General features: G+C 36.6%; 2 protein-coding genes across 6 annotated transcripts; one reads left to right on the top strand and one right to left on the bottom strand.

Annotated features, from left to right (window-relative positions):
- The first annotated feature begins 221 nt into the window (after nucleotides 1–221).
- LOC104101065 (protein WVD2-like 7) lies at nucleotides 222–6,507 on the top strand. 5 transcript variants are annotated; one of them, XM_033657366.2, is made up of 13 exons: nucleotides 245–540; nucleotides 1,426–1,836; nucleotides 1,918–2,160; nucleotides 2,252–2,554; nucleotides 2,646–2,704; nucleotides 2,868–2,939; nucleotides 3,272–3,374; nucleotides 3,464–3,535; nucleotides 3,902–4,000; nucleotides 4,134–4,232; nucleotides 4,384–4,482; nucleotides 5,721–5,819; nucleotides 6,005–6,507. In XM_033657366.2, the coding sequence occupies exons 1-13, from the start codon at nucleotides 475–477 to the stop codon at nucleotides 6,233–6,235; spliced, it is 1,956 nt and encodes a 651-aa protein (XP_033513257.1). In that variant the 5' UTR covers nucleotides 245–474; the 3' UTR covers nucleotides 6,236–6,507. The 5 variants fall into 5 exon arrangements, 4 of the variants coding, with proteins under 4 accessions (XP_033513256.1, XP_018627904.1, XP_033513257.1 ...); XM_033657365.2 differs by having other exon boundaries at nucleotides 222–540; nucleotides 1,444–2,160; XR_011412602.1 differs by having other exon boundaries at nucleotides 236–540; nucleotides 1,426–2,160; nucleotides 5,687–5,819; nucleotides 6,005–6,115.
- Nucleotides 6,508–6,667: 160 nt separating this feature from the next.
- Nucleotides 6,668–9,459, bottom strand: LOC104101066 (two-component response regulator ORR26). Its single transcript, XM_009608475.4, has 5 exons — nucleotides 9,145–9,459; nucleotides 8,898–9,053; nucleotides 8,483–8,821; nucleotides 8,335–8,411; nucleotides 6,668–8,084 (listed from the first exon to the last, which is right to left on the bottom strand). Exons 1-5 carry the CDS (start codon nucleotides 9,287–9,289, stop codon nucleotides 7,155–7,157), a joined length of 1,647 nt encoding a protein of 548 aa, XP_009606770.1. The 5' UTR covers nucleotides 9,290–9,459; the 3' UTR covers nucleotides 6,668–7,154.
- Between the last annotated feature and the right edge of the window lie 599 nt (nucleotides 9,460–10,058).

The raw sequence follows: 10,058 nt of genomic DNA on the forward strand, positions 1-10,058 counted from the left end.
GGTTAAGTAATACATATTCTTATTTTAATTTTTAATTATTAATTATTAATTATTAATTCAATCAAGATATTGGGTGTATATAATAAGTATCTACCCAACTAATAGGGTGCTTCCGTGTAGCTCTAGTAATGTTTTAGATAAAGTGAGCCGTTGTAATGACCATCATTAGACAGATAATTTAGGATATTAATACTAAATTCAAACTAAATCCAAATCAGCTAAGGTTTATTACAAGCAGACATAATTTAGTTTAGAAGAAAAATCCAAAAGAAAAAAAAAACTAGCCGTTGGAGTCGCCAATACTTCCTCTCTTTCTCTCACTTGAATCGGAAAATAGGTCGTTGTCTGAAACATAACGTTCCAATCTAACCATCGCCCTCTAATAACCCTTCAGAAGCAGCTGTATGTTTCTGCAAGAACAAATACTTGTTTAGGTTCCAAGAAGCAAACAGAAGAAAGAATTGGGTTTAAGAAATGGGTGAATCGACTTCAGCTTGTCTTGTACGGTCCTTCTCTCAACCTTCTCAAGAACGCAGTGAGGTTAGTCCAATTAACAAGATTCAAGTTTACTGCTTCAAGATTTCATGTATATTCTAATTATTTTGGTAAAATGTAATGTTCTGCTCCTTTGCCTTATGAACAATAAGAGGAATGTTTACTGCTTCGTGTCAATATTATATTGGAGGTTCTCTATTATTTCATTTCATATCTGAGTTGGGTCTGTTTAAATGCAATCTTCTCCACCTTTGCCTATGAGGGTTTAAGAATTTTTTGACTACTGAGTGGGGCTTTTGAGAATTCAAGCACTAGGTTTACTTTCCCCTTTGTGGTTTCTGATTCATCGTTTCTTTTAATAAAACGGTCATAACGCAACTGTCAATCCCAACTAGTTTGGTACCGAAGCATAGTTGTTATTCTTCTTGTTGGTGGTGTTGTTATCATCAATTCTCTATTGGATTCTCACGGTCTTTAAACAGTGGAATTCTAACAAGAGTATTCAAAAAAATGTAAAAATTGTCATATCTAGTAGGAGTATTTCTGAACCACTTTTGCCACTACGCTAAATGCTTTTTACTTAATAATTTCAAGGGAATTCCAAAAAAAAAAAAAAATGTTTTTATTACCCTGTTGCATAGAGTAATTTTCGGATGAAGGGGATTCAATTTAGTTACACGTGGTTCCGCCACTGTCTGTAAAGTCCCTAGAGTAGAGATTATATTTGTCCTTTCTGCTCAAACAGTAGCATTATTTCTCTTTATTTTAGGATTATGTTGTTGTTTCATAGTTTATGATCTATTTAAACTGAATTAGACATGGAAATTTCTCTCATTTGTTCTTTTCTATAAGCATGTTTGGGGAAAGTGAGTTTAATAGATTGAAAAATCAATTGATATGTGGGGAGTTTCTCATTTAGAAGCTGAGCAGGAAAATTCCTCATTACAGGGAGATCCTTTACGTGCACTAACAGCATCAGTATCATTTGGAAGATTTATGAATGAATCCCTGGCTTGGGAGAAGTGGTCATCGTTTACTCACAATCGGTATCAAGAGGAAGTTGAGAAGTACTCAAGGCCTGGTTCAGTTGCTGAGAAGAAAGCTTACTTTGAGGCTCAATTCAAGAAAGCAGCTGCTAAAAAAGCAGCAGCTTTGCTCGAGCAGCAGAATGCAGCAGTTGGCGTGTCCTCTGATCTGAATGTGACAAATCAAACCAGTGATCATTCCACTGTGAACCCTGAGTTGGCAGGGACAAGCAGTTATGTGGGTGCTGATGAAGCACAGAGAGAAGAGGGGGATGTGACAAATCAACCCATTGATGATTCCCCAATGGAATCTGAGGTCGCTGAAGAAGCACTGGGAGGAGAGGGCCATCTAAATGTGACAAATCCAAACCTTGATCATCGCTCAACCTGCTCTGAGTTGCCAGAGAATAGCAGCTATGTGGGCGTTGAAGAAGCACAGGGAGATGATGGGGATAATACATCTACTTTTGGCAGCTATGCTACTCACAAAAAAAGTAACTTAGAACTTGCTGAGACTGAAAACTCAGCAGAACAATCTTATCCAATAGAGAATGAAGTCAAGTCATTGAATCAGGCGGAAAATGTTGTTGTAAAGGTCAATGAGAATATAGTCCAACTGAAGAAGAAGACGCAAACAAAGGTTTGTCTTTTAGCATTGCATAGTGCTTCTTTCTCTTTTATGCTAAACTCGAATTCCTTCATTTCTAATTGAACATGCTTCAATCTTGTAGAAACCACTGTCCACAACGAGTAGATTAACAAATAACAATGAATCATCAAAGTTGAGATCTCGTGTCAAACCGATGACAGCTCTGCCACTGAAAGTGACTGATAATAGAAAGAATGGAAAAGACGCGATTGACAAAAAGCGATCAAATCCAAAATCTCTTCAGACGCTAATCAAATTTTCTTCTCACAAAGAGGAAACAAATAAAACATTGTCTCCAATTCTTGAGAAGATAGTGAATTCAAGACTTGTCAGATCCATCACCAAAACATCTAGAGACAGCAAAGTTCAAGAGATTTCAGCTCTGGTGCATTAATTGTTCTTTGTCCTTAATTTCTCCTGGATTCTTGCTTTCAGTTATTTGATTTGATCATGCCATATGCGTCTGCAAAATGCAGGCATCTGTAAGTGAGATATCAAAGCGCACTTCTGAAACCCCTCAACGAGAAAATAGAAGGTAAACTACATACTATTTAAGAACTGAAAGAGCAGGTGAATGAAGACGACAGAGCATTATAATGTTTTTTCCTAAGCTGTGGCTTCATTATTGACAACAGCAGTCGACGATCATTAGTGATCTAAATGTTTTACTGAAAGGGTCAAACTCTTTGCTTTTGCAGGAATACAACAAAGATTGACCAACCATTCTGTAGAAGCAGAACAGAAAAGGGTGAATTGCTATCACACTCAGGGTGAGAACTTCTGGCAACAAATTTGCCTTTTTTACCATTTGGTTATTGAATTCAGTTTGATAAGGACCTTCAGTTATCTGTTGAGGAGAGAATGTAAAGTGAGCTTTCTTTTGTTTATATGCATGCTCTTCAAGATTTGACTTTAATAATGGTTCCAGTTCTCTACATGTTTTTGTAAGTGAAGCGCCTTTCTGCTTTATTTGATATAGTTAGTTTTTAAGTTTTACAAGTAGAGGCAAATAAAAGGTCATGCTGCAAACAATGATTGATTTTACCTAACAATTTACTTTGTTGGGCCATTTTGAGCTGAAGCTATTTACCTTTTGGAGCAGAAATTTTGAATCAATAAACGAGAATGGAAACAGAACATGTTCCCGTACTGTATTTTCTCCTTTCAGCTTAAGAAGTGAAGAAAGAGCAGCAAAGCGAAGAGAGGTACATGAAGAGCTGATCAACGTCTATGTTTCTGTTCGTTCTTTGATTTGTCTAATCTGATCGTGCACTTGTAATCTGTTCAACTTCAGTTCTTTCAGAAGCTAGAACAAAAGCTGAACACAAAGGAAGCAGAAAAGCAGAAGCTACATGCCAAACCAAAGGTCATTTCCATCACTTTGTTCCAGAGGAATAACATATGTGAAATATAGGCTCACTATATGGTACTCATCATAAAATTAGGGCTGGACCTAACAGTCTTCCTCTCTCCACTAAATGAGTAAGGAGGTGAAGAATAGATTTTAGATCACCAAAGACATGAAATTAACTATTTTGCAGACCATCTCACTATATCCATGAAATATATACTTTTTCCAAATTAATATCATCATTAACACTCCTCAACTCTAGCAAGTAGAGGATAAATAAGACTACACATCAGGGCTGAACTGGTCTCATGTGCCTGAGCAGAGAAGAATATGAATTTTTTTGGCAGTATGCTAATGAGAGTTGATTTCTCATTTTTACAGGAGAAAGCCACCAGTAGTTCTAAAGAATTTATATCAAGAGCTAAACCAACTCCAAGTATTCATCATGAAAGAGAATCATTTACTAATCAAACGAAAAAGGTACTATTCCCTTTTCCACTGACAAGCTGGTTGTCACCATTAGCAGCAACATCGTTGAATCAATGAGGCGGAATTGAAGAAGATTGAATTTCTTTTGCTAGTTATGCCAAGGAGAGTTGTCTTGTTTTTGCAGGTGAAAGCCACTAGTAGTTCTAAAGTGCTTACATCAAGAGCTAAACCAAATGCAAGCATTCAGCATGAAAGAGAATCATTTACTAATCAAACGACAAAGGTACTATTCCCTTTTCCATGACAAGCTAGTTGTTACCATAAATCAGCAACATCGTTGAATCATTGAGGTGGAATTTGTTCATGCTCCTGAGCATTGAAGAAGATTGAATTTCTTTGCTAGTTATGCTAAGGAGAGTTGTCTTGGTTTGCAGGAGAAAGCCACTAGTAGTTCTAAAGTTCATACATCAAGAGCTAAACCAAATGCAAGCATTCATCGTGAAAGAGAATCGTCAAGTAATCAAATGAAGAAGGTACTCTTGTCTTTTCCATTGGCAAGCTAGTAGTTACCATTAGCTTGCAACCTTGTTGAATCAATAGGGTGGAATTGGTCTCATGTGTCTGAGCAGGGAAGAAGATTGAATTTCTTTTGACAATGTTAAAATATCTAAAGAATGTGTCTAGATTCGTAAAGGTCTAGATTTATTGTACTTGAATAGAGAAAATCATACAGCATTTATACATATCCTTAGACTTGTTTAAAAGGAGCACCTCTTATACATTATTAATCAAGACAATGGGAAACTTTTCTATTTTCACATGGTAGTGAAGTCTCCATTGTCTTGGTCGAGACTTAAAGAGCTAACGGTACCGCAGACTCAAAGAGTTTCTGCTACTGGCAGGCGGTATTGGCCAATACGTGTACTGCCAGCCAAGCCAGTATTCTCTTCTTTTCTTCTTCCTTTTGGTGCCCGAAGACGCCCCTGTATTCGGTAACCGGTACTCCTATCTCTGGTCGACCGTTCAGGTGTTGCTCCTCTCTCTAGGATCATTCCACCACCCTTCATCTCTTCAGCAATCGGTGCTGCTACTTTTTACGAGATCAATTCCCTCCTCTAACCTTGAATTTCTAGTTATTGTTCTGTCAATTCAAATTACGTTGATAATGTTCATGAGATCTGCAACACCTAATCTTTTCGGTTATCGAGAACAGATTCTGGAGGAAAGAATTCCAACACTGCTTTTCTTTTTGGTGATTGGGAGATTTCTACATCAACTTCTTATCATTTCAAAATAAGCAAACTGAAGTTGATTTCTCCACTTTGAGTTAAGGGGGGCATGTTAGAATATTAAGTGAATATGTGTCTACATTCATACACGTCTAGATTCATTCTATTTGGATAGAAAATCATGCAGAATTTATTTGTACATAGCCTAAGACTAATGTATAAGGAGAACCTCTGTACATTGTTAATCAAGTCAATGAGAAGCTTTTCTATTTCACAGGCAGTATGCTAAGGGGAGTTGTCTCATTTTGCAGGAGAAAGATACTAGTAGTTTTAATATCAAGTGAATATGTGTCTAGATTCATACAAGTCTAGATTCATACACGTCTATATTCATTCTATTTGAATAGATCATACAAAATTTATTTGTACATAGCCTAAGACTAATAATATATAAGGAGCACCTCTACATTGTTAATCAAGTTAATGAGAAGCTTTTCTATTTTTACAGGCAGTATGCTAAGGAGAGTTGTCTCGTTTTGCAGGACAAAGCTACTAGTAGTAGTTTTAAAGTGCTTACATCAAGAGCTAAACCAAATGCAAGCATTCATCATGAAAGAGAATTGTCAAGTTATCAAATGAAGGTACCATTCTCTTTTCGTCTTTTGACAAAACTAGCTGTTATTAGCAGTAACCATATGAAATTGATAGATATCCCATAGACGTGTCACTTGTTGAAGACCAATGTCAAGGATACTAGACAAAGTCTTCTATGCTGCTGAAACTGTAAACGTTTTGGTTCTCACCTTTATCCATCTGCTGTTTGCAGATGCCGCGGCAACCTTGCTCACCAAAATTCAGTAGGAAGCCAGTGTCAGAAGTCCAGGACAACAAACGTCGACAACCCTGGAGGCTTTTGGGGAAGCCTGATGGATCAAAAGATGTTAAAAGGGAAAACAACGTTCCAAATCATTTCCCAGTGAAAGGTAGATCACACAATCCCAAATCTTTTGTCCGTGGGAGTACGCAGGAAAATGCTTCGCCAAATATCCAAGTTTAAGACAGCTGCTGATCCATAAAGAGCATTTTTTTCCTAACATTAAACAAAATGCTGCTGCTTTTCAATTTTAAAGTTGCGGAGGCTGCAGATTGTGCATACATCACTTATAGGTTGTTAAGACATTGCTCCAAATGTCTAATTCAATTGTGTTTCCAGTCGAGTGGTGAAATTCTGCATGTTCCATTTATCAATATTGATATTGACACTCCTATCACAATCATTTGTTGGACAACAATAGAATGTAAATAATATATGCTTTTGGTCTTGGCTGACTTGTAATTTTAATATTCCTGGGTGATGATGTTACTTAAATGTTGGCATCTTATCAGCTAATACAGAATAAAGATACTGATTGAGTTTGTGACAGGACCAAAATCAAGCTTCATGGTATGGCACCTATGTTACAGAATAAAAACATTGATTTTCTGGAGATTTTATGACTGGGCCCAAACTCCAGCAGTTTCTCTTTCAAATCTTGCAAAACCTTCATCATACTAGTAACAATTTGCAGAAGCTCCTTTTTTCTATCTCTTCTCTGATTATCTTTTACGACCAAAGATGAGTACATCTGGAGGGATCAGCGTTGCAGCTTGGTAGTTGCAACTCCACCTCGCACAAGGGTTCCAATCTCATTTTTACACGGAAAAAAAAAAGAGGAAAAGAAAAAAGAGGATGAGCACATTTGCATGCTGACCCTTTCTAAATCTACTTACAATACCAGATAATTAAGCATGCTTTGATTAGTAAGTTCTGTCCAAGAAGATTGCTTATTGTGCTAAAAAATTTGCCAATGCTCGTAAAGTACATTTTTGTGAAGATGATCTTCCACTCCACCAAAATCAAAAAGCACTTCTTTGTTTTTTAGTTGAGAAAAACATGCCAGTTGTCGATGAGCAATGCACATCTAAATGGATAAAGGTTAGACTATGAACAGACCTTGGTCCAACACAATACCTTCCAATGAATCATTTGGATACTCATAATCAAACCTCAATGTATCATACAAGCATGTTGAAACTCCAGAAATGGGTTGTGGTTCATTGTAGTGAAATTGTTGTATGTTCCGAAGACCATTATAAGCTGGAAAACATTCACCTTGAATAGAAGTATCACACATGTCCTCAGCTAGAGATGCAACAACTGATCCACTTCCCAAAGTTACATTTCCTGTGCTCGATTGCAGACCATTGACTAGATTTTGATCTACATTTTGACTCGTCATACTCCATGTACTTGGAATTTGCTCAAGGGAATGAAAATTTATTTGATGGCTCACAGGTTGAATGGCTTCCAATGCAGATAATTTTCCTACTCCACTTGTGCTCTTGAAGAAAGAAGAAAGCTTATTTTCTTTACCGGAAAGTCTGTCCCACTCCCTCATTTCATGAGAAGGTACAAGGTTGAGAGAACAAGTTGGTTGTGTGCAATCCACTTGGATTTGATGAGGAATCCCGGGCAGTGGCTGATTTTCTGACGGAAAACGTGGTTTGAAATCTTGTTTGTATTGAGGTTGTGGAGCTTCTCCAGTAAAGCAATATGGAGTGGGTACATCGACACTTTTTACATCAGTATTGATCAATCCACTGAGGCTTGTCTTTGAACCAGCAGTGTGAGAATCAAAGTTATCTCCAACCACAGACCCCGGCTCTGCTACTGGGATTGAAACAACACCTTTTACCTTGCTCTCATATATGTTGGACTTACAATTTTGAGCAATAGCTTTACTACACTTGTCATTTGTAACATCAGCGCACACATCCACTGGATTCTGAAGAGAATTTTCTTTAGAAGAAACATTCGGATGCTTCATCCCACCTTTCTGCAACCTAGTCAAGTATAGGCGATACTTCTGCAAGAAAATGATACTGTTGTGAGAACCTTTTTACCCTTAAGTTTACAAAACCTCAATTTCAAGAAGCAGAGAAGACTACTCGTGTTATATATATAGTAAAAGAATCAAATCCTAAGGTTACTTGCAAAATAGTTACTTGCAATCTTCTGGCAGGTGCCTTTGCTGTAACTGGATCTGATTTTCGAAGAAACTAATTAACCAAATCTGATGACAAGTGAAGTGGCTGTAAATGTGTAAAAATATTCACCTGTAAGTGGCTAGCAACATTTTCTCTAGTCAACCATGGAACAGCCATCAAGTCAAGTATCTTCTTGGGACCAGCTTCTGCGGAACATAAAAAACATTAATTAACGCAGATCTGATGAATGGAGTTTAGGTAATTTATATGAACTTACTGTGAAATCCAATCTGGTTTACGGCTTTGACAAATTTCTGATGAAGATCTACAGTCCAAACTACTCTGGGTTTCTTCATGGAAGAAGAATGAACACTAATTTCTTTATCGTCAAAATCTTTTCTCTTGTTGCCTGAATCAGTTCCATTAAACATCCACAGTTGATCAAATAGGTCCATTTCATGGTTTCCGATGTCCCTTGCCTCGTGCATCCTTTTTCTGAGCACATGCTGCCATATGTTTCTAAGTTCTTTCATCCGTATAGGTTTCAAGAGATAATCACATGCACCGTGTTGAACGCCCTTCATTACCCTGCTTGTTTCTCCATCGACAGACATCACTGCAAGAAATTAAACCAGCACATATTATGTATTAATGGAGAATAGCCAATTTCAAGGAAAGGAACGAGAATTGACTTATGACAGGAAGATCCATCTCTAGTCCAACATGCTCCAGAAGCTTAAATCCATCCATGTCAGGCATGTTAACATCACTTATCACAATCTCAAACCCATGATCCTTTCTTTCTCGGAGAAGATTCAAAGCCTCTTGTGCTAGACCACATGTCGTCACTGCAAGAAACCAGCAAAAAGAGATTAAGAGATCTACAACATTAATCTAAAACAAAATGATCATGAAAACGAATAAATTAAAAGAAGAGACCTTCATAAGAGCACTTCTTAAGCATCTTTTCAAGAATTTTCAACCAGGTAGGATCATCATCAACAACAAGTACCCGTAAACCAGCCGGAAAATTATCACTTCTTGGAGAAGAAAACCCTGCACTGCTCTTACTATTCTCCATCATAAAACAGCTGAAAAAAACTCGGACCTGCAACACTTACTACCATATACATATATAAATAGGAATAAACAAAGCCAATAATGCTTTGATATGTGATAAGAGAGAGAGTGCGAGTGAGAGTGACAGACTAAAAAAGGAAGCTGTGTGAGACTTTTTAAATGGAAAGGTTTAGAATGAGGGAAACAACCAGCATTTTAGCGCCGGCTATCTCTATCTCGTTATAACGTCGTCTATGACTTGGCACTTTTTTTTTCTTCAACTCTTCAAATATAAATTCATAAATTGCATTTGTGATACCTAATTTATAAGAATAGCATGTCTTACTACTTCTCTCTTCTTTTTTTCCCAATTTTGATCCAACTTTCAACACCGTTATCAAAATATATAGGACTTCATTTCAACAACATTAGTTTAATTTTCACTTCTTTTTTTTCACCTTGCAAATTTGATGAGCATCTTTTAGGATTCAAAACAAGTTTAAATTTACAAATCTTGTGTGTGGGCATATTAGAGCACTTAAACAATAAAAGGAAATAAATTTTATCATAAATATATATTGTTGAAACAAAAGAAAATGTATTATTATATCAAGAGACTTAAAATTATTTTCTTCCTAAATCTCTTTTTAACTAGTTGAGCCTTTATCTACCACAAGAAGACTAGCATATCGTTTAAAATTTACAATTAATTTTCAAGTTCTTATTTTAATTTTCCAGATTTTCAACACATTAGAAAATTGGTAACTTTAGTTTTAAGAAATCATTATATCCTC

Source organism: Nicotiana tomentosiformis, chromosome 12, assembly GCF_000390325.3.
Source record: "Nicotiana tomentosiformis chromosome 12, ASM39032v3, whole genome shotgun sequence".
NCBI classification, from domain to species: domain Eukaryota; kingdom Viridiplantae; phylum Streptophyta; class Magnoliopsida; order Solanales; family Solanaceae; genus Nicotiana; species Nicotiana tomentosiformis.

What these genes read in the sequence shown, in the direction of transcription:
- LOC104101066 (XM_009608475.4), bottom strand. Translation starts at nt 9,289, where the DNA reads ATGATGGAGAATAGTAAGAGCAGTGCAGGGTTTTCTTCTCCAAGAAGT. An exon ending in TAAGAAGTGCTCTTATGAAG is followed by an intron (nt 9,054 to 9,144) that starts GTCTCTTCTTTT and finishes GGTTTCTTGCAG; the next exon opens with TGACGACATGTGGTCTAGCA. An exon ending in ATGTTGCTAGCCACTTACAG is followed by an intron (nt 8,085 to 8,334) that starts GTGAATATTTTT and finishes ATTTTCTTGCAG; the next exon opens with AAGTATCGCCTATACTTGAC.
- LOC104101065 (XM_018772385.3), top strand. Translation starts at nt 475, where the DNA reads ATGGGTGAATCGACTTCAGCTTGTCTTGTACGGTCCTTCTCTCAACCT. An exon ending in GAATTGCTATCACACTCAGG is followed by an intron (nt 2,940 to 3,271) that starts GTGAGAACTTCT and finishes CTTTTGGAGCAG; the next exon opens with AAATTTTGAATCAATAAACG. An exon ending in AGCTACATGCCAAACCAAAG is followed by an intron (nt 3,536 to 3,901) that starts GTCATTTCCATC and finishes TCATTTTTACAG; the next exon opens with GAGAAAGCCACCAGTAGTTC.